Genomic DNA, 21,851 nt, shown 5'->3' with positions numbered 1-21,851 from the left:
TGGGCCTGGCACCGAGTACGTGGATGAGCCAATAGGCCGTGGCAGCATAGTAGTGATACCACCACACCACCGCTGTTGCTCTTGAGACAGAGCTATTAGCCTAAGTTGCGACAGAATGCAATGTGAGTGGTCCTGTTCTCGGGTGGACATCGTACGATGATTGCCACGGGGAAGTATCGTTGGGCTGCCGAAGAAATGACGTCCCATCCCTGCCTCTACAACGCATCTGCTCCGTACCGTGCTACTGCGGCCGCCTCCTGTCTCCAAGCTGTCTGAACAAATGGCTCAATGCACCAAGGACAAGTCCCTGCTCCACAGGGAAAGGGAGCATTCCGTCACTTGGTTTCGCTTGTGCTAATCAGCTTCAACTGCCAAGCTGGTCTTCAACTTAACGATTAGTGGAAAATCGCCAAGCCCGAAGTGACATTCCAATCAACTCTTGGTAACATCTAGTGTGGAACTAACAGTGGACAATAGGCGAGGCGATAGACTGCTTCGTGTGTATGGTTGCCGAACCCCTAGTAAATCGTAGTTATCCGACGAGCGATTTCACAGTTGGCAGCAAACTTCAAGGTTTGGAAAAGAAACTAAACTCAGACAGGGCCGATGATATGCGGTCAACTGCTGCCCAAAGAGGGACGAATGTGATTAACTTTACGTATTTTTGAGTCATGGTTCATTTCTCACTTGAAAGCATCTCCTAGATACTCTAATAGCTCTCAGTGATGTTACTAGATGATCTTGTGATCCCTTGTTTACTCTGTTACACTTAGATTCGACTAGTAGATCAAGAGAGAGTCCTCCACCACATGAGCCACTTTAAAAAGGATATCGTTCATGGAGATACCCTCGTTGAATGACGCAAAATCTTGCTATTATCGGAGAATAAATAGAGGAGGCGAATCTTACGCCGATAGCAGTTAGTTCTAGATCATCGTGTCTGTGATGAATAATCTGATGTTTTGCAAGGGGCTACCCTAGGACGTGATATATTTGCATCTGCTTTCGATGTATGCTGGCTGTAACAGAATGGGAGAAGGGGAGAAGGGGAACAAAAATGAAGAGATGAAAAATGAATTAACCTGTAGAAGAATGTTAACAGACAAATGATGCATTAAGGCAGCGGTGTGCTAAAAGTAGTATCCTGATTAAATTTGATGCTCGTTAAAGGACCCAACGGCGCCTTGATAGGACGGGCACGGGCTGTCTATATAGACGACAAAACACATAAGATAAATGAGTTGACTTTTACAAGAGTTTAAGAATATGTACCAGCAATAGATCTTATTACTAGAAAGAGCATTTATACGGAAACCAGCACTGGCTACGTAGAGAAGACCTTTCTCTTTATAAGCCTAGTGATATAGGTTCCACCTCATCGTGGGCAGTATCGTATTGACTGAGGCCTCATAAATATTATAGGAGATCTTAGTGAAGATCAGTCATAAAGCTGGGTACATGCCAATAGAAGATCATACATGGCTAATATCGCTTCGATGAATATTGACACTTGTTTTCAATAGCAATCTTCTAAGCGCCGTCCTTAAGCACGCACGCACTGAACGGATCTCGCCTGGGTAAACCAGTATCCAGTCGGCTTGCCAGTATGTCCATCGTTCCAAGTCTGCAAGTCGCCTTGGCCAGGAGCCTCGATACCGCCGGAGTTGAGGTTACCAGAGGTGGCGACGCAGTTGCCGGGCTCAACCCACATTGAGCAGATCCAGCCTAAAAGGACATACTCATTTAGAATACAGGAAGTCTCATCTCGTGGGAGTTTTTGTGTGATACAATGCTTACCTGAGTCGGGGCCGATTGCTCCCAGAGTCTCCCATGGCGAAGTCCAGCAGCCGCCGTCAGTCATCTGAACATCCATACACAGGTTGCTTGGCGTCCAGTTGCTGAAATTTTCTATGATGAGAACGTTTTAAGGAAATATGGTGGACCGTAGATGACTTACGGGCCAGGGCAGACGAAAACACCATCAGCAGCAACTCCGAGACTCAGCAAAGAGCTCGCAATGACTGCGGTGGTAAGTGACTTCATTTTTGGTCTAAGTGATTGATTATATGGTAGAAAAGATACCAAAGAAGACTGTATAGTGTTTGTTATAATCTAAACATTAAGCATATTCCAAGTAGGATTCGCCTCTCTTTATAGAAATACTTTTCTCTGCCCTGGTCTGCTCTGCTCTGCATACACCGGAGCAGGTTGTGACGATGCCTCCATCGTTTATCACAGGCATACGTGCCTAAACGGGCCTTCTTGCGGAATTACGCATCCCTTGTAATCTATTTGGCCAGAATCTCATGACTTTTGTGGACAAGCTCGTGGCATTTACACAGAAACACTTTTCTCGATTGAGCACGAGCTGGCACTACAAGAGTGCCGATGTTCCGAGTAAGCTGACGAAGTTCCACTTTGGAGATGCGTACTCAACTCCATTCTCAACTTGTGATTTGCGGAAATCGGACAATTGGACTACCGCTGTTAACGTCAACTATGCCGAGGATGCGATGACGGAGGGGATAGTTCGTCTATTCGGACATTTGGGGCGAACAGACGCATATTATTGAGCATTATGTAAACGGCTAATCCAGAACTGAAAAAAAGCATATAATGGATATCGTGACTTAATTATAAAAAGAACCTCGGGAAAAGTTGTAATTAGGGCCGGAGACTATTAGAAGAGTTGCATTCTAGAAGCGAGAGAGCCGAAGCGGAGATGTGCAGGGCTGAGCTAGGTGCGCTTATTGAGCAGGGCTATGGATCGGGAATATTTATGGATCGGCCTTTCTTATCTGGAATTTATGTTGTCTTATTGCCGGAAACTTGGCATGAGCAATGCGTGAGTCTGGATCGTATTTGGTGAACATAGGTATAAGTGCCGGTGTTGATTTATCAGTCGGCAACTTGTAAGTCTTACAAACGACTATTACTATAAATAGAGGTAAGTAGCTAGTTTATATTCTGATCTGAAGTGATGTAAAGATGCATAATTTGGTTAGCCACTGCCTTAGGTAAAAGCGAATATATTAGAAGGAGAGTCACAATTTCAAGTCTCCTTGCGTCCGGAATTGATTCCTCGGTCTAATATACTGCTGAGCAACTTGATGGGAACGGCTTTTGTCAGTTTCGGGCTTATCATCCGAGAGAAACCATGCTTTTTACATGTATAATTGCTTGCTAAGCTATATGTGTATCCAAGTTTCATGCAGTTATTCTAGTACTGTGCTATGCGGCTCAATGGATGGGGGATGCTGACCGGCTAAGTTGGGGACTTTGCATGTGGTTGGATGCTGATGATGATTCGATTGTAAAGTGTGGCAGACTAGTCAACATGGAGTAGGAGCAACCACGTGTGCCGGACTCCACTGACGAATAGAGTATAAGATGCTGGTTATTTATGGGTGGTATAATCGACTAGATATTGGATTCAAGCGGGCGTTGATAGAGATTGTAGTGCCATGATGAGGTGGAAACACATTGGGGGCTGTAAAATTAATAACTTCTAGGCTACCAGAATGACGATTCAATTATCAGTATGAGTGCAGCATCCTTGCATAGGGGGTAAAGGTTGATTTCGTATACTCAATTGTCTTTTGAGAACAAAGATATCAGATTCGATGTAGTCTCGTCACTGGTGATAGCGGTGGAATAAAGTGGCACCAAAAAATGGGTATAACGGCGATAGTGACTTGGGTATGTAAGAATCTGCATCTTTTCGGCTTTTCCTTCCTTTTTTGAGATGAACCTAAAGACTGCTATGATATGGCACAATGGAAAATTCTCCTCCTACTTGTTCAATTTTCTCTATCCATATAGAATCGTATTAAATTAGATGGCGTGAATAAGTGCATTCATCTGTGCTGTATACAGGCACGCCAATGTCGTCACTTCGGCTCATTGCCGGCAAAGCGGCGCAAGTACCGGACACTGGCGCCAATGAGGAAATGAACTTCTGATGCGACAACGCGTAGGCGCGGAAAATATTGTCTCAGCACCTTCAATTTTGATCTTCTGAGTCACCTCTCGCAGCATCCGACCGCCCATCACAACCGCCATCACTGCTACTCGCTCTCTGTTCGTATTCGGCACGCGCCAGACTGTGCAAAAGTTCGCTGCACGGTCATCACTCTCAACACCCTCTCGACCTCTTCTCCCAGCTATATGACCCAAGAGCCTCTCAAGACTCCAGCACCGCTTCTGAACAACAACCACCTCGACGCCCTCTCCTTCTCCCAGCATGGCTCTCTTCCCCGCGATGCCAGTGGCCTTGGTCGAGGCCGTTCAGGCTCCAGCCTCGGCTCACAGCGTCTTCGCTCCGGCCCGGACCAGCATCAGCATCAGCCCCTCTTGGGCGAAGATGCCGGAGTCAATGCCGACCAGCTGGACGAGAAGCTACGACGATTGAGCCTCGACAAGGGCCTCGACGATCTCCCTTCTGTGCCTGGACAGCGAATCTCCGAGTATGAGAAAGCTCTGAACCCGCAAGCTGCGAGGCAAGGGCCTGGATTCCAGGTTATAAAGCGCTCAGAACCCCGCTCGGATGGAATCCGTCTCGATAACTTTCCCAATGGTGAGCTTTCCCCAATTACACAGCGTGCCTATAAGTGAATGGTTTGCTGACGTGTTCTGCCAGAGATCCTGACGCACATCTTTTCGCATCTGCCGCCCGACTGCCACTCCTCGGTGGCGCTGGTGTCGAAGCGATTCTGGGCGCTGGTCACCACTCATCATGCGTGGCGCATGGCATTTATGCGCTATTTCCCTGGACACACCGTCCTAGAAAGCAATGGTAAAGCTGCCGCTGCGCACTCCTCCGATGTTCTGCGCTTCGAGACTCGATACTTTCCTCGACTCACATCGCTGGCTACTTGGAGAAGCGAGTATCTCTTGAGGACTCGCCACCTGAGGAACTTGGCCCGTGGCAAACCGGGGGCTCCTCCGGGAGGAACCTTGTCTGGTCGGGTCGGCCGCGCTGGGAAGAAATCGAGCGCGGTTTTGACCTACAACTCGAAGCTGCCCTGGCAAGTGACCAACCTCCACGCAGTCTTCTTGAATGGAAAGAAGCCACCACGGGTTATGCAAGCAGCCGGAGATCTCGGCGCAGCAACCATCAGTGATCCCACCACGGGCAAGATTGAAAAATGGGGTCTTGAAGATCTATTCACCACCCCGCAACTGGATGAGGTTGCTCCTAATTTGGTGCCATACGGCTTGGGAGACGGCCCAGCCGGTGGCCCCAACGTCATGGATGTGAGCTACACCTACGGCATGATATCTGGTGAAGGATTCCCCGGTGGCCGGCCCTTCTTCCGAGGGGTCAATGAAATGCGTGGCCGCTATATCGGCGGAGAGATCAGTGCCGTCGATACCCATCTTGACATCCCTAAGATCCCCGAAATGTCCGATGCGATTTGCAGCGTATGGATTGCCAAGTCGTCGAACGTTACATCAACAACACAGTCAATGTGCGGAATGTTAACAGGCTCTACTCTCGGCATCATTACTGCATACTCACTTGGCTGGGATACCACCGGCCCGAGATACGCCAACGGAGATGTCACAGCACGATGGGTCATCAGTCCTGGTGTTCCCATCATATCCTTGAAAGTCGACGATAGCTTCAACCAAAAGCGAAAGTCGACCTCCAGGGTCTGGGCTGTGGCTCTGAATGCGCTAGGTGAGGTCTACTACTTATGCGATGTCCCTATCGGAAAACCAGTTCGAGCAACTGGGGAAGACCAGACCAGAAATGCCTGGTATGCCGGTCGTACAGTATACTGGCACCTTCTAGAGGCAACTCGTAGAATTGCTCGAGAAGACGAGCTAGACAAGAACGCAACACGTGGGGGTTATTCGCCCCGATCGCCGTCAGCCAACATGCATCTCAGCCAGGACCAGCTCGTGGCGGAGGCCCGGGAAATAGAGAAGTTTATGCGCTACAGGCCCTCTCACTTCCGAAAGGTCTGCGAGGGCTGGGATATGCAGCGGAAGCTAGAAGTGGATTTCGCGAGCGATGATGGTAAAGGCGCTGGGGAGAACATCTTTGTGATTGACTGCGGCCTTGCCGAGAACCGGCCTGCTAGTATTCAACGTTACTCGCGTTCCTTGATACCTGTGCAAGCCACTCCCAGCGAATCAACGACACCTCTTGCACCAGTTTCTACGTCGCTCTTTGGCAGCATTGGAGGGTTCGCCAACCGGATTTCTCCAATCTCCGAATCTCACACACCGTTGTCTCCGCCTCCTACTCCCAAATCGCCTCCTGTGCCCTCGACAGTCATTCATGATTGGTCCAAACAAGTGTTTGATCTCAGGGGCTACAGCCACGATATTGTGACTTCAGCCGCTTTGGACAACTCGCTCTCCTCGCTATTCACACTGGGAGAAGACCCTCTGCACACTGCAAATGAAGCGTCATCTACGACGAGTCCTTGGGCCGATCACGGGGCAAGAGAAATCCCTGGGCGTAGAACTCGCTTTATCATCATCGGAACCAACACAGGCGCAGTTCTGGTTTGGAATGCCCGGGATGATGATAGGACCCGTGAGACACAACCACTACGCATCCTCCAAACTGAGTCCCCAGAGGTGTCTGCAGTGGCAGCATCTGGGCTGTACCTCGTTCATGGCGGCAGCGATGGCCTTGTGCAAGCCTGGGATCCTTTGGCATCTACAGTGGAGCCCATCAGAACCATCAATGCCAGATCAAATGGGCGAGTTCCTCGTCACATGCTGGTTATGAATCCGGCAATGGATGAGAATACATACGCAGCTGTGAGAGCTATATACCTTGACCCTGATCCCACAACCCTTCAAGGAGTGGTCTCTTTTGGGGCGTTTTTGCGATACTGGTCCTATGGATCGAACGGTCACACCGCCGGCCGTAAACGCCGCATCCGACACACTGATATGGACGCTCGGCTCGCCAGTCGTCGCCAAGGCCATGCAGTATCGGGCTACATTGCCTCTGAGGAAGCCGAAATGCGGCGGGAAAATGAGCAGCAGGCTCGTGAGCATAGCCGTCGCCTCAAGAGATTCGGCGCGCTGGGCGACTTGACTGAGGAGGAGGCGCTTCTTTATGCCCAGATGGTCTCCGAAGAAGCGTACCATGTAGAGGAGCAACGGCGGGCTAGCGATTCCGCAGCTGATGCCAGTTTGGACACTGCTTCTTCCGTCAGTGAGAACACTGTCTCGACTTTAACTCCCGATCCAAGCGTTGCCGGCCCGTCTGCTTCGGAATCAAACGGTGTAGTCGAAGATGAGTACGAACAGCAGATTCAACAGGCCATACGATTATCCTTGATGGAAGGGGTCAACAATGACGTGGCGCCATCGCCCCTTGAATCATCACGAGGTAACAGCTCTGGTGATTTTGACTTCTCCGTCAATGTCAAGTACAAGCACAAGGCCGGCAAGAAAGGAAAACAATCCGAGTCTGGGTCGCCGTCTGCAAATCACACGCCCGTTGGCGGTCCTTCACGATACACTACTACCGAAGACGAGGACTTGGCCTTGGCTCTCAGTCTTAGTATGCAAGATCAAGGGGGATACTCGTCGCCGCCGCAGCAGCCTTCAGATGCGGAGCTTGCGCTCGAAATCCAGCATGAGGAGTTTCCATCCTTGCCTGGTGAGGGAGTTGGTAAGGGGAAGGGTAAAAGTGTGCAGAGGTGGTGATATAGACAGGAGTTTATCAGTGTGAAGAAGATTAGCAGAGACATTTTCATTCTACCAATGGACAGAGCAAATTTATTTGCCATGTTCCATCTTTTTAGAGTATTTTAGTCAGATGCTCGAAACTCTTATTTAGTGCGCGCGTGTTTTAATACAGTCGTTCGTTTTTAACAATCCTTCTTCTCATATTTCGCAATGCAAGGTAATGAGGTGCCTAGTGTGCGTATCGTAATATTGTACATTATGATTTGAATATCCAACAAGAATCCCATACGTTTCGTGTATACTATAATACAGATTTGCGTCAACGGCAATAAGGAAAAACAAGAAGATTACAAAAGACATAAGAGGCCAACCATCACATCTCTAGGTGAGTATCCAAACGCTTATCACAAAACAGAAACCCATGACGTTACCAATAGATAAACCTCGACGCCATGAAAATGCGCTGCTCTCATCATCATCCTGACGATTCCCATGACCGCCCGTCTCAACAGGGAAATCAGGTATCGACTCTCTAGAAGAAGACAAAGTCGCTGTAACAGAAGACCCAGGATACGTCAACGTCTGCGACGAGACGACCAAGCCACTAGGACCAATAGTAATAGTCTGGTTATTTATAACGGTGGTCTCAAAATTATTTAGATCGCCATCTTCGTTAATGGCATACGTCGCCCCGTTGATGACGACAAGAGACGGGAGAACTTTTCCAACTGTGATGCCTCCGACAATTTCGTACTCCGTGGCTGTGGCATTTGCGGAGGGTCCGCCTATGGTTGTGCCGTGGAGAGAAACGCCCCTTGGACCAATTGAGACAGTTTCTCCGTTGATAACTGTTTGATTAGGGGCTGTATCGAGGCCGTATGTGATGGTTGTGGAGTGTAAAACGATGAGAGAAGTGCCAATGGCCGTGAGCATTTCTCCTCCCGTGACAATCTCGTGAGTGGGCTGCGGTGAGGGCAAGATGAGGGTTTCGCGACCGACGGCAACAGTACCTGCGCCGAGAACAACTCTCTGTCCGTTGATACTCGTTGTGGCTTCTTGCTGTGGGATTCTCATAGTGGTGCCGTCGACAACAACTTGCGTGCCCGAGATTATTACCGGAATGCCTCCTAAAGTTCCACTTGTCGCGGCTGGTGCAGGAGGAGGTGTTGCTTGAGGCGCGGGTTTCGTGATTGTCGAGCCCAATCCCACCACTGCAGTAGGGAAAATGGTGAACACTTCATCTCGAACTGTGACCGTGGTCGTCTGATCAGGCTTCAGATTAGACACGGTCCTGTCGTTGATAATGACCTGTGTTCCCCCAGCAGTAAGCTGGAAGGTGGTAACTGGGAGCTGCTTCACGCTTCCCGGGGTGCCAACTTTAAAGGTATTGCTCCGAGGACTTTCTATGACGTCTACGGTCTTATGATGGCCATCTCCAATGTCGTCAGTAACCAGTGTTTGACTATAATCAGGGGTCGGTTCAGGTGAAAACACCACGGATGGATTCTTGTCAGTCGTGATAAACGTCACAACAAACCGACTATATGAAAGAAACGGTCTCATTGTAATAATGACTCCACCGCCACCCTTTCCGGCGGCATCAGGCGTTTGCGTAATAATTTCAGGAAGATCGATGGAAAATGTGGGTAGTGGAATTGGGATTGGGGCAGGCATAAAGGGGTCGTAAGAGAGAGACGCAGAGGAAGGCGCCGGGACAGTTAAGGTAGAAGTTGAATTAGATATATGAGTTGTGCTAAAAAAGGTTATCAGAGCTTCACCCGCAGGAGAGCAGTAATCGGGTGTTGTAATTGGTGAAAAGGGGGGAGTGTAGTCGCTGCTGCTGCCATAAAATGTAACGGTTGAAGTATAAACAATAGAATATTCCGTAACGGCCTTGTCACTAGGTAGTGGAGTACATGGCTCTGTTGAAGTTGTTGTGCTTAGTAGCAGTGAAGAAGAAGTTGGAAACGTAGAATTTCTGTTGGTAGCCATCGCGGTAGACGGGCATTCTGAAGTATCGCCATTTTCACACGCCGTCATGTAATTGGTAGTAGAGCCGGTTATTAATGTCGAAATTCGACTCGGAGTCTCTATCGTTCGTACATCCTCGGTCGCTAGGTACGAAGTGATTCTTCCAGAGCCATCGTCTTTTGTGCCAGTAGCTGGCACAAAAGCTGTCTCGGTGTCGTATTTCGCAGTTGGATCTGCCAACTCTGAGAGTGTCGCCCCCGATACTGTTGATCCTGCCGTTGGCAAGCCATATTGGACAACTTCAATGCTGGTATTGGGTTGGAACCCCCGTCGCTGATGATGGTGATATAGAATCTCTGCACGAAACGATTAGCAATATGATCTCTACACAAAGTAAGCCAAAGCCTCGACGCACCTGATCTTACAGCTGCTGTAGCATACTCTATTAGAAATGATGTGCCGAAAAGTAACAGAACATTGATGCATTTCATCATGCCTCCTGTGACGACGTGAATCCTTCAAGTCGGTAAGTGACTAGAATGGAGCGTACAGAGACAGAAAGGGACAATTCGGCTGGCCATCAGAGTGATATCGCCACTGGGCCGTAATAATGCAGGAGTTAGAGACTGATCATCTAGTATACCGGGATTTGAAGAAGCTACGAAAAGACACAAAATAAGTCCGGGATTTTTGCATAATCAATGATCGGCTGTGGAGGTAGGCTCCCTGTTGTATAATTCAATGGGTAGAAAGCTGATGAATGGGCTCAGTTTGCTATGTATGGGAAGCTCCGTGCGGAGTATATACGAACATATTAACGTTGCACATGGGCACATATGCGCACATAACGCGGTACACGGCATATATCATAAATGCTGTGGTCTGCCGTGGACAACAGGCCAGTGGATGTCGGCCTTCAACCTCCTCCGTGCATCCCCTAGCAGTTGTTAGTCTTGTGCTAGGACCAACATGCCGTCTCGAGGCCTGGCAAGGGAGACGAGGTACTAGTGACTCTGGGCGTGCCCATGAGACACTTAAAATGTACCGAGCATTGGTGATATTGGGGTGGCAGCACAAATGTCCAGCTGTTGTTGCTTTGGCACTGTTGATTCTGTAACGGTATCCTATCATCTTGAGTAGATTGGACCACGAATGTGACGGCAACTTGCCCGTCCGAGTTTACAGGATCTGGCCAACTCCGCAGCCCGAGCTCAATTATTTAGAAATTGAGGATTCAAGAATGGGGATACAGCACTAGACGGCTGAGGGAGTGAGATAGGCAGACGCGTCCATCCAACCAATAAACGCGGATATGGTTTGAGCGAGGCGTTGGGGAGTGATATGAGCTCATAATTAAAAGGGAGAAAATGGTCTCATTGTCTCATTTGATCTGCTGTCAGTTAAGAAATTTCATGCAGGAGATGGGCTGAATAATAACCCATGACCCGGCTGCAGGAGGATTCCGCGTGTGACGCAAATGTCAAGGGCATACAGTAGCTGCACAAATGGCCCAAGAAACTTGGCCGCCTTTGAAGCCCCGACAAAAGGGCGAGTGTCGAGTACGAGGATGCAGCAAAAGGACCTGCTTTCATGATTAGCCGGTGTACACGCTGAATGGCAGGAAGAGTCTCAGCCACGGCTGGGTTTTCTTATCCGACGACCAAATACGGTGATCACGATAATTTCCCGTCACAGCTTCGACTGAGCACTCTCGATTTGCGCAGTCCTGTTCCTCCTTGGCTGGAGTGTTTTTTGGCCGTTCAATAACGCGCATGGTTCGTTTAATTTAGCGGGCGTGGACCAGCAAGAGAGATTATCGCGGGCTAGTCGGCGGACGAGAAAACCTAACATTTGCTTTTTGTCCATAGTCTGAGACATTGCTCCCTTGGCTCAGCCGTCCACAAATTGCACAAAATACAAGGGTTCTGCCAAACTTATGCGCACCAGACCGCTCGTAAATCCCTTGCTCTGTAGACTATCGTTGCTACTAGCAGCTGCAAGGAGTGGTGCGGAGAACTTGGCATCTAGAAGTATGCCATTGATAGGCCATGTTCTTGGTGTCGTTGCAGGGGGGCCGTCCTTGTTTCACCGATACGCCACCCATTTCATGGCTCTCGAGTCTATTGACAAGTCATCTTTTTTGCTCTCTGTGTTTGGCACGACTCCACATGTCCATGAATGATTCGGTTTCCTGGTTCCCAGCGTTGCGGAAATGAGCTTTGTATCGGTGGAGGAACATGGGATTTCGGGAATCGCTCTTCTAGCGCGCGAGATCCGTCATCGAAAGATAGAAACGACTGCGGTTCGACAAGGGCTTGCGTAAAGCCTCATGATTCTCGCGATTTGATGGCTGTGTCTGCAATATGTTGTTAGTCAGAGACTGAAGCCACGCTTAGCTTGTATTGATGGTTCTGCAATGCTTGGATCCGGTGAGCTCTAGCCAACGGATACGAACAAAATGCTCACCTTTTCCAGAAAACCGACACTGTAATCTTTCGCAAAGGATGTTTAATTGTGAGCGGTTCTAGATGAACTGAATGCAGTTTGGCAAAGGAGAAACCCCCCCCCCCCCAAAGGTTATCTAGGGTAGCTCTAGACTTTGCGTGAGCAGCAGCAACCGCTTGTTAAGGTGGCACCTTCTTCATTACAGCGGAGGCACTGATGAAGTCACTTCCATTCATACACCTGCTGGCTTATGCATCTATCCTTAATGTTTCTTCTCCACTTCATCTTCTCTGACCAGCAACATCACAATTGAAGTCATACCTATTTACTGCCATCATTTTGGGCACGGTGGATAATACAAACAGATGTCAACGTACTCAGTCAGCTGGAGTCTACCAGGCATCTCCTTTGGTAATGTCACTTGGAGGGACAGCAATACCTACTGGCGGGCAGCATCACTAATACGAGTACAGTAGGTATTCCACTGCGGCAGACAAGGCCCTCGTATGCGGCAGGGACCTTAGCTCCGGCACACGCGTCCCCGGTCAGCACTTTACTCGTACATGGCGCAAGGGCGAGATGTCTAGCGAACGGGAACCGGTACGCAGAGCGCCGGTGGGCGTTTGGACCTGGACTCTCCAAAGGGAGGGGGGCAACTTGCTTGGCAGCGTCTACGGCATACTGGGATGGATACTCGAGGCGAGAGTACTCGTAATGGCTCGCATGATACGAGTAGCATTGGTACTAGTACTCGTACGTGCTGGTCGGTCTTGAGAAGCGTGTGGGATGGTGGGGATCGCGGGTGGCTCCTAGTCGTTGATCCCGGCTCTAGCCATCCAGTGGACCCCATCTCCAGATACTGCTGATCTTGGGTCCTGACCCCGGCCCTCCAGCTGTTGATCTTGGTGCTGTTGGACTCCAGCTCATCTCCAAAACCAAGCCGGTGTTGCTCCGCTGTTGCAGTCTGACGATATCGTCGCTGGCCCCCGTGGTGTCGTGCGCTCGTATGGGGGTGAAATCTACCGAGGAATATTGGCATTCCAACAGCGCCAACGACTGTCATAGCCCGCGTTCCGTTATTTGTACCACAGCAACAATTGATGTGCACCACGGCCGCCACACCGAGTCCAGGGCGGATTCCAGGCCAGGCATGTGGACAGCGCACATCTGGCCTAGTTTCGTACTCCGTACCTGTCCGAAACCTCAAAGTACAGGCAAATATGTACTCGTACTCGTACGAGTATGTAGACCGCACTCTTGTCTCGCCATCAGTGTCTGGCCTGCATGGCATTAGGCCGACCAGTCCCAGTACTGCTCTGTCACCGAATATGTCGCCGGATCTCTCAGTCTTTCCACTCTTGTCGGCATACTCTGATTGCTATTTGCTCACAAGCTGCTACTGGCGTCGGAGTATTTGAGTGAGCTGACTGCTGGGCGTCCATGCAGAATAAAATACGATACATGTACAACTGGTACGGACGCTCTCTGAGGAGCTAATGGCTCCCTGCTCTTCATATCTCAGGCCCATGGTGATGAAATAGAAGCGGTCAAGCCAAGACTGTCTCAACCAGTGTTGTTATTGCAATATGTTGTCTTGCATTGCAGTCTCATCGACCTCGGCGTTACAATCTTCCCCGTATCTGCTCTGGAAAGACCCGAGCACAACATGGTACAGGTATCAAGGAGCATACCCGGTGGCGCATCCAGAAAGCGTGGAGCACCCCCAAAGTGTCGCCCCAATGAGGCATTGGCAACTGAAACCATTCCCCATCCTGCTCCCGTTCTGGCTGGCAGCCATTACGGCTAGATATTACTACTGGCATTAGCGCTTCCGTGAGCCATCGACGGCTCGGTGCTAGACCAAACTGGCGTTGCTAGACTGATCGGAGCGCGCTTCAGTATCAGACATTTGGGGTTCGTCCCAGACTGGCGGCTGGAATGTTCTGAATGGACCCTCATCGGGTGAGTGGCTGAATGTACCTGTACAGAGCAGATGTCCATCCCTTTAGGTCGAATTATCAAGGGCGTCGCCCCAGGTTCCGAAGAGTTTTTTGGCAGATCAGCCTGAAGCATCCGCGCCGTGTACATGCAACTAGTACTCGATACCGTTGGCAGCACCCCCCTGGCACGAGGTACACCACCAGCCATCCATTCGAAGGGCACTGCTAGGTGGTCCAAGCCTTGCATTGCTATCCCTCGCCTTCGACTCTCTTCATCAATACACCACGGAGGCAATCCCGTGGAACCTCACGGTGTCCAAGAGCAAACTGTCCTCGTTGCGTGAAGCGTGAACCTGTCCACCGGTTCATGAGCTTTGTGGCGTCGTCAATTACCGGCAGCTGCAGATTCCCTACAGCCCCACGATTTTATACCCATGGATGCTGTGCTGTGATAGTGTCAAGAGTACTGACAGAAATTGAGAGACGCTCATGATATCACGCCCTTCATCCCCGGCAGTTCTATAACCTGGGGGTCTTCCTAAGGTGAAGGCTTGCGGCATCACACGGCCGCCATCGGAGAAATGCGTCGTGATGTCCTAGTGATTGCAGTAGTAGCCGGCCTTGCCTATGCAAATGACCCGGCTCCGGTGTCATTTGATGCCGGAGAGTGGTACGTTGTTTATCATCTTCTCTGCCTTCTGATAGTACCCGCATCAGCGGCGTACAACGCGTTTCATCTTGTGGCTGACCTCAAATTAATAGGCTTGGGATCGATGGCAACTGGTCAACCATCAAAGTCTTGCTGGGTTCAAACTCGGATCTCGTCAATGTTCTCTTGAGCACGTCACTTTCCGAATTTTGGGCCGTTGGACCTGGAGGCTGTTTGAAAAGTACGTCTCCATCTCGACTTGATCGGGTCCCTCCATTACTCGCAAGAAGTCTCCCCGGAGCAGGCCATCAACGTCCATCCATCAACCAAGCAGCTGACTCGGGCCTCATAGAGGAACCGCATTGCACCGCCGCTCGCGGTGGCATTTACACTCCGTTTGGATCTAAACATTGGTCGTCTATGGGAATTTGGCAACTTGGCTTGGATTACTTGGGCTATGGTGGAAACGGCCAATATGGGTTGGACACAGTCAATGCATACAGCACAATTACCGACATTGGATTCGGCATGTCCAACGTTCTCATGTCCGCCATCAACACAACAGACTATTATTTGGGTTTCTTTGGCCTCGGTATTACACAGGGCAATTTTGGCCACGAAGTTGCTCAATCACCTTTAACACAAGCTGTCCATACCTTTGGATGGATTCCTAGTTATAGCTATGGCTATACCGCGGGTGCCTCATATCGTATGTCTTTGTTTCTTTCTATGAATAGTCAGTGCTAACGTGAAAGGATAGGAAATATGCCCGTATCGATTACCTTGGGCGGCTATGACACAGCTAGATATGTGCCACACAGCATCGACTTCACCTTGACTCCGCAGGATAACATGCCTCGCGCCTTAATTAGAGGCATCGAAGCAACTGTGAATAACAGCGCCGCTAAGCCCAAGAAGTGGCCGTCAGAAACAACAAGTCTTTCAGGATGGAATAACTCATTTACGGCCCTGATTGATAGCACCACTCCATACTTGTGGTTACCCAATGCCGTCTGTGACGAGTTTGCAAATGCATTCAACTTGACGTATAACAAAACATTTGATCTATACACCCTTACGAACGAACAGTACAACAGCTACGGCTCGTCCGACTCTTTTACTTTTGTTTTTAGCTTTTCGAGCTTTGACAACCATGACAATTTTGGGTCTCCTTTGGATGTTCCGGGCTTGGTGAACATCACTGTGCCAATGCGAGCATTCGTCAGCCTCTTGCAATACCCTTTTATGCACCAGACCATCAAATATGGAGACCCTGCTGTTCCATATTTTGCGCTGCGGAGGTCTGAAAATGATTCCGCAATCATCATCGGCCGATCGTTTCTGCAGGAAGCCTATTTGATAACAAAATACGACGAGGCCGTATTCTCAGTTCATCAGGCCAAATTTCCTCAGGAACCTATAGCTGGCGCAAATCTGATGCCAATTAAACAACCAAATAATAGCCCTTATCCGGGACCGCCGAAACAGACAGGTAGCAGGCTGAGCACCGGACAAATGGTTGGCATTGCCGTTGGCGCCATTCTACTATGCTTATTCTGTCTTGTGAGCGTTTGCTATCTCTGCCGCCGAAGAAAATTGCAGGAGAAGGGCGAAGAGGCAACAATCAAGGAAACCAAAGACAGCGCATCAACGATAGTTCCGGACACACCAAGAATACCGAAGCCCGCCCTATTCTACAAATTTACACGTCGCAAAAGGGTACAAAGCGACGTGACCAAGTCTGCCACCACTGCCGTTCTCTCTCATTGTATGGAGGCTCCAGATTCGGAAATCTACGAACTTCCAGCCCCGATGGCTCCCGTGGAACTTGATGCTAGCGATGGAGAAGACGACGGTTCAATAATTTGCGACACTGTTCCCGGCACAGACACCATGAGGAGCCTTAGCGCATATGAAGTAGCGAAGAGGAAGATTAACCGACAACTTCAGGGGCCTGCCCCTGAATACTCACCGCCGCAGCTAGGGATTGTGCTGCCTCAAGAAAAGCCGATTTCACATACTATTGGCTCAGTGTATGCGACCTGGAGCGGAGAAACAACTCCTGTCTCGCCAATCAAAACTGGATCGGGAACCGGCTCGCTTCCAACATCGCTACCCTCACCAATCTCTTCTGGGTCGGGATATAATAGTCTGGCGAGTCCAGTTGTTGCGGCTCAGCTTTCAGACGATAGCTCAAGAGATATGGACGTGCAGAATGACGAGGATGATACGCAACTGGAGACTGATGGGTCAAACTCCCAGCACGTGGAGATTCAGGAGCACAATTCTTCCTCAATGGCGTGCCAAAAGACTCCAATTGACCCAACAAACATTGTCTGTTTGGGCAACCTCCCAGACAATCTCAAATCGCTCAGACATAGTATCATGTTGGCGCAAATCGTGAGCCAAGAGAACCGCGACAGCATCAGTAGTTTTACACCTCGCTTCAAGGCTGAATTCCATCTTTCCGAGCAGAGTCTAGGGAGCAATTATACTGATGAGGAGGAACGAATCATGGGTGAAATGACGCGGCAAGCCACCTTCTCCCTTGCCCGGTCAAAAGGGGAGGAATCCTCAGTCGAGTCTACAGGAGAACACAGGAAAGACCACTCTTTCAATCAGGAGACAAATAGTCCCCATTCTTCACGAGGAGAGGAACGAATAGATGGAATTGACCTCATTCATGTCCCACAGATGGCAGAGAAGCGATATAGCTGGGAAGATTGAACGCTGGCGCACCAATACTTATTTCCATCCATCAAAGCAGGCTCCTCGATTTTTCGCATCTTGACGCCTTCCTTCCTGGACTTGCCTCTTCTATCACTCTTCATTACAATCATTCCTTATCTCTTTTGTCGTTTGCTACATAGCCAGCAATGGAGTTTCCTTTGGAAGAATGGGATCGGTGTACTCTATGTGCCAATGGCATTGCACAGGTGAGACGGTTGGACAAAATATGGACCCATGGGAGTTTTAAGGGGGATTTTATACCACCACTTTGCACCGCCTTTTCGTTGCTGTACGGGGGTTTCTTTTTTACTTAAAGGACTATTTGTAACTTTAATATCCGAGATGACGGATACTTATATAGTAGTATGGGCAGATGGCTCGGGATGGCATTTTACGAGCTGTGATGGCGACTCTCCTTCGCATGGCTCTTTGCCTCTCTTGTCGCACGCTTAGATAGAAACAATAATGACAGAAGAAATTATATCAATCGGATTCATGACCTTTTTGCTGCTACCTCGGATACCCAAGTAGTAGTACAACTCTTGCTCCTTTCTAATGCACGCTATAAATATCATGCTTGCCTCTATGGAATACTATGCGCGGCTTTACCAAATTTCCTGCCACCACGTTATTGCTCCCAGCATCTCCTTGCGAGCCTCCTCGTCCCCATTTTCGGTAAAAGGGTCGAAGACAGCGCGTTTGCACGCATCAGCCATCCTCGTGGAGCCTCCGCAGACGGCGAAAATGGCTTTCTGGGGAATCAACTCTTCCAGCCTGGGTGCTTCCCGGCGAACCAGATCCTGCACGTAAATCTTTTCGCGCTGGTCTCTCGAAAAGGCCGTAAAGACAAGCAACTGGGAGTTTTTCTTAGCCGCATCTTCCGCGAGTGCACGCCATTCGGCTTCGAAGAAGTAGTCGGCCGCACTGTTTCGGTTGCCGAAGAAAATGATCATTGGGGCCGGAGAAGGATGCGTGAGGCGTTCGTGGACGAGACAGCGCACGGGAGCGACGCCGGTGCCCGTGGCCATGGCGATGAGCGGTCTTTGAGCGTTGGCGGCGCCGTGGATGGGGGAGAGGACGGCCTTGTAGGAGACGCGGAGGGTTGCGCCGGGGAGGAGGCTGGCGAGGTAGCGGGAGCAGAGTCCCTCTCGGGGTTTGCGGAGGACGGTGCGATATTTCACCATGGCGACCAAGAGGTCGACTCTGGTGGCGCCGGCCTTTGAGGGGTGGATTGCGGATGTGCCTCCGTTGGCGATGCTGAAGTCGCGGCCGCGGATGAGCGGGAAGACGTCTAGGAGGCGCTCTGCTGGGATCTTGACGGAGGTGAATTCGTCGAGGACCTCGATGATGCTGCGGCGAGAGCGGGTGGCGTAGTCAAAGTACTCGTCCATGTATTCGGGCATGTTGAATTCGAGCAGCCGCTCCCGATGGTATTCGTCGGACGAGAAGTAGGACATGTTCTTCAAAAAGGAGCGGCGCGGAATGGCGGTTATGTCAATATTGTTGAGAAGAAGGTCGCGTAGCGTACACGATGCCGGAGCGTAAAGGTTGTGAGGAAGAGATGGGCAGGCGGACAGGTCAAGCGGCCGGTCAGCGATGTCGTTCCAGTCCATGAGGTCAATCAGCTTCTGAACGTCGTGAGGGAAGTTCTTTGGGTACAGCGTGAGGCAGTCTCCAGGTACGCATCGAACTCTTTCGCCAGATGGGTGAGCAGGTATGTCGAATGACGCAAGGCGGACATCCTGCCAGTGTTCCTGCGGCGTCAATCTTTCGTTCTTTGTCAAGGTTGCTGTCCATCCGGCTGGTATCGGCAAGAGACCTGGAGGCGGCAAGTTGGGCTCCGTGAGTGTGGCATTTGTCTGGTCTATTGAAAGAGAAGATACATTAACCTCCTGGATCTTCTCGGAAAGCGCATTAAGAGCCGGAGCCAGAGACCAGCGAGGAGGGAGGATGGTGTCGTCTGGGATGGGCTCCAAGCCTGAGGGAGGTGGATAATGCTCCAAGAGATGCTTTTTCAGGTCCTCAGCCCATCTCACAAAACTGCCATCGATGCTAGAGAGGTAGCGTGTGAGCTTCTTGCCGACAAAGTGCCTGGTCCATGAGGAGGGATGTAGCTAAGCTTACCCATCAGGAAACTGTTCGTCTGCTTCATATGCGTCAATGAATGTGGCAGCGCCAAGTTGGTCTAGTCTGCGCACAAGCTTTCGCGCAGCCCAATTAAACCTGGAAACAAGACAGACGCAATTAGTTCATGCATTCAAACTAAGATGGAAAGGTATTATATGAAAAGATCTTGCTCATACTTGAGATACGTGCTGTCACCAAGACCGAAGCAAGTGTACTTTAACCGACTCAAGCAGTTTGGCGGCAACTTCTTCCGGAGGAGCTTTTTCCAAAAGAGCAGTGAGTTGTGAGGCATGTCACCCTGGCCGGTTGTCGAGATGACAAAAATGACGAGCTGATGCTGCAGCAGCGCAGTCTGGCAACGTGGGGGTTCATTGTTAATCACATGTATCCAGACATCTCTGTTTGCCACTATAGGCTATAGGCGAGAGGCAACGTACAAGATCTGTAGCATCGAGCTCACTGACATGGCTCTCGAAATGGAGCCTCTGGCACAGCCGGCCAAGCTCTTCGGCTATATCCTGGGCATTGCCCGTTTCCGACCCATACAGGACCAGGACGCTTCTCTCTTGGCTTGCCATGGCGACAAGGGGCGGATGAACTGCCGAACGCCAATCGGATCTGTCGCTGCTGCTAAGTGTGCTCGCAAGGAACGTGTATGACTCGCATGGTGTCGAGAGAATCGCTTCTTCTCCGGAGCGCACAGCAAGAGCAGATCCGTTCTATCGCATTGGCATTTTCAGTTGGCGCTTAGTTGCAAGATTGCATGTAGGAAGAAAAAAAAGCGGGTGTCCGATGCCGGGCTGCAGCCGAGTTTGGTGGAGTCCATCTGATCTTATCGGTTCATGCTGCTTTATCTGATCAGAATTGCCTCTCCCGGCATGGGGCCACGTGCCGGGGCATGCAAGCAAACGAAGGTTAAAAAAAGATGTATACAATGGACGAAAAAAAAAGGTTAAATTCACAGAAGAGGGCATTTTGATGAATGAATGCATCTTGAGCACATTTGAGCTGAAATATACAGTAAAATTGGGGATAAGGGGATGTGTAGATTTTCTGAGCAACATTTCACTGCAGGTATAAGCATGCCTTGCAAATCTGGTTACGAGGCCAAAGTACCTACGATCGAGCACAACACAACGCCTCACTTCATGCTTTGTGCACTTCCATGCTTGCGTTGCACATTTCAGCAAACCAATTTGCGCTCAACAACATTTTTTGTCAGTGCTTTTTAGTCGGCAACGGCAGGGAATCCGGGGAAGGGCTCGCTCCGTTCTTGTGGCTGGGCTAGCAAACAGCTTGGCCAAGCTCTAGACGGAACTACAGCGGACAGCTTCAGCAGCTAGCGGAAACATAAGAGCAGAGCAGAGCAGAGCTGATGACTCGAGGAAAGGAATATTCTGACGATGCTGCCCAAGCTTAGTACCTGCATATATATAAGGCAGCATGGCAGATATTTAGCTATTGCTACTGTCTGCCCGGTGAAATAAGATCTTAAGCGAGGCCATCAACAGCGCCGAGGCTTTCCAGGGCTGCACTTGTTTGGCCATGGCTCGGGCCACGTTGCCCACCTTAGCTGGGTGGATCGGTGACCAGGGCATCGAGATCCCCTGTGCCGTGCGACTTGGGGGTTGGCTGGCTGGATACAGTACATGCGCGAAGCTGGACCAAAGCCGTGATGGATTGGTCTCGTCGTGGTCCCTTGCAGGTCTTTTAGGCACGTTGGCCGTGTCTGCTGTCGCCTATGCCTTTGCAGCAGCAAATAAGCCGGATTGGGTAAGAAATGGGAGAAACTGAGTAATAGGCGCTGCTGAGCTGTCGGCAGCTGCACGTCCACATCAGACGACTGAATAAGCCGTGGCTTTTGTCACGTCATGCTTGCACCGTCCACGGTACTGATGCATCCCCTTTCCCATTGATCCCATGAGATTATTGACGGGCTCCAACAGGTTCAATGATATTACTCCGTACCTACCTAGTAGTATCCATTGGATTGCAATGCCCGCCTCCTAATGTACAGTAAAGGCAAGGTAGGGATATGTGGTGAATAGGGGCTTCTGAAGCAGTGGCAGCTGCCCTTGAAACAAAGCTCCCTCGCAACGCGCAGCTGCCTCAGTCCTCCAGTAAATTATGGGGAGGAGCAAGTTTCACGGCGTAGACAGTACGGTAGGGTATGTACCTGCCCGCTGGCAGCACGGCAGGCACAGCCAACGTTGGATGCATCGCTTTGGACGTACCGATAACACAGTCTGCGGTTTCTGCCAGGTACCGTCCGTCCATCTGGATTGCATCAATCGTGCCAGTGCACTGGAACCTTATACCATGGGGTA

General features: G+C 50.2%; 5 protein-coding genes across 5 annotated transcripts; 2 read left to right on the top strand and 3 right to left on the bottom strand.

Annotated features, from left to right (window-relative positions):
* Positions 1 to 1,543: 1,543 nt before the first annotated feature.
* Positions 1,544 to 2,043, bottom strand: T069G_01153 (uncharacterized protein; the record flags this gene model as incomplete). The annotated part of the gene is made up of 3 exons (XM_056168363.1): positions 1,544 to 1,725; positions 1,798 to 1,898; positions 1,958 to 2,043. The coding sequence occupies 3 exons, from the start codon at positions 2,041 to 2,043 to the stop codon at positions 1,544 to 1,546; spliced, it is 369 nt and encodes a 122-aa protein (XP_056033679.1).
* A 2,124-nt stretch (positions 2,044 to 4,167) lies between these two features.
* On the top strand, positions 4,168 to 7,680 carry T069G_01152 (f-box-like domain-containing protein; the record flags this gene model as incomplete). Its single annotated transcript, XM_056168362.1, has 2 exons — positions 4,168 to 4,576; positions 4,640 to 7,680. 2 exons carry the CDS (start codon positions 4,168 to 4,170, stop codon positions 7,678 to 7,680), a joined length of 3,450 nt encoding a protein of 1,149 aa, XP_056033678.1.
* A 363-nt stretch (positions 7,681 to 8,043) lies between these two features.
* T069G_01151 (uncharacterized protein) lies at positions 8,044 to 9,336 on the bottom strand (the record flags this gene model as incomplete). Its single annotated transcript, XM_056168361.1, has 2 exons — positions 8,044 to 8,991; positions 9,040 to 9,336. The coding sequence occupies 2 exons, from the start codon at positions 9,334 to 9,336 to the stop codon at positions 8,044 to 8,046; spliced, it is 1,245 nt and encodes a 414-aa protein (XP_056033677.1).
* Positions 9,337 to 14,599: 5,263 nt separating this feature from the next.
* Positions 14,600 to 17,394, top strand: T069G_01150 (eukaryotic aspartyl protease domain-containing protein; the record flags this gene model as incomplete). The annotated part of the gene is made up of 5 exons (XM_056168360.1): positions 14,600 to 14,688; positions 14,781 to 14,908; positions 15,020 to 15,376; positions 15,428 to 15,755; positions 15,801 to 17,394. The coding sequence occupies 5 exons, from the start codon at positions 14,600 to 14,602 to the stop codon at positions 17,392 to 17,394; spliced, it is 2,496 nt and encodes an 831-aa protein (XP_056033676.1).
* Positions 17,395 to 18,002: 608 nt separating this feature from the next.
* Positions 18,003 to 20,102, bottom strand: T069G_01149 (flavodoxin domain-containing protein; the record flags this gene model as incomplete). Its single annotated transcript, XM_056168359.1, has 5 exons — positions 18,003 to 19,046; positions 19,137 to 19,449; positions 19,522 to 19,620; positions 19,701 to 19,876; positions 19,962 to 20,102. The coding sequence occupies 5 exons, from the start codon at positions 20,100 to 20,102 to the stop codon at positions 18,003 to 18,005; spliced, it is 1,773 nt and encodes a 590-aa protein (XP_056033675.1).
* Positions 20,103 to 21,851: the final 1,749 nt, after the last annotated feature.

The sequence above is a fragment of the Trichoderma breve genome, chromosome 1, assembly GCF_028502605.1.
Source record: "Trichoderma breve strain T069 chromosome 1, whole genome shotgun sequence".
In the NCBI taxonomy this organism is placed as follows: domain Eukaryota; kingdom Fungi; phylum Ascomycota; class Sordariomycetes; order Hypocreales; family Hypocreaceae; genus Trichoderma; species Trichoderma breve.
This window is presented reverse-complemented; position numbering and strand designations above follow the sequence as displayed.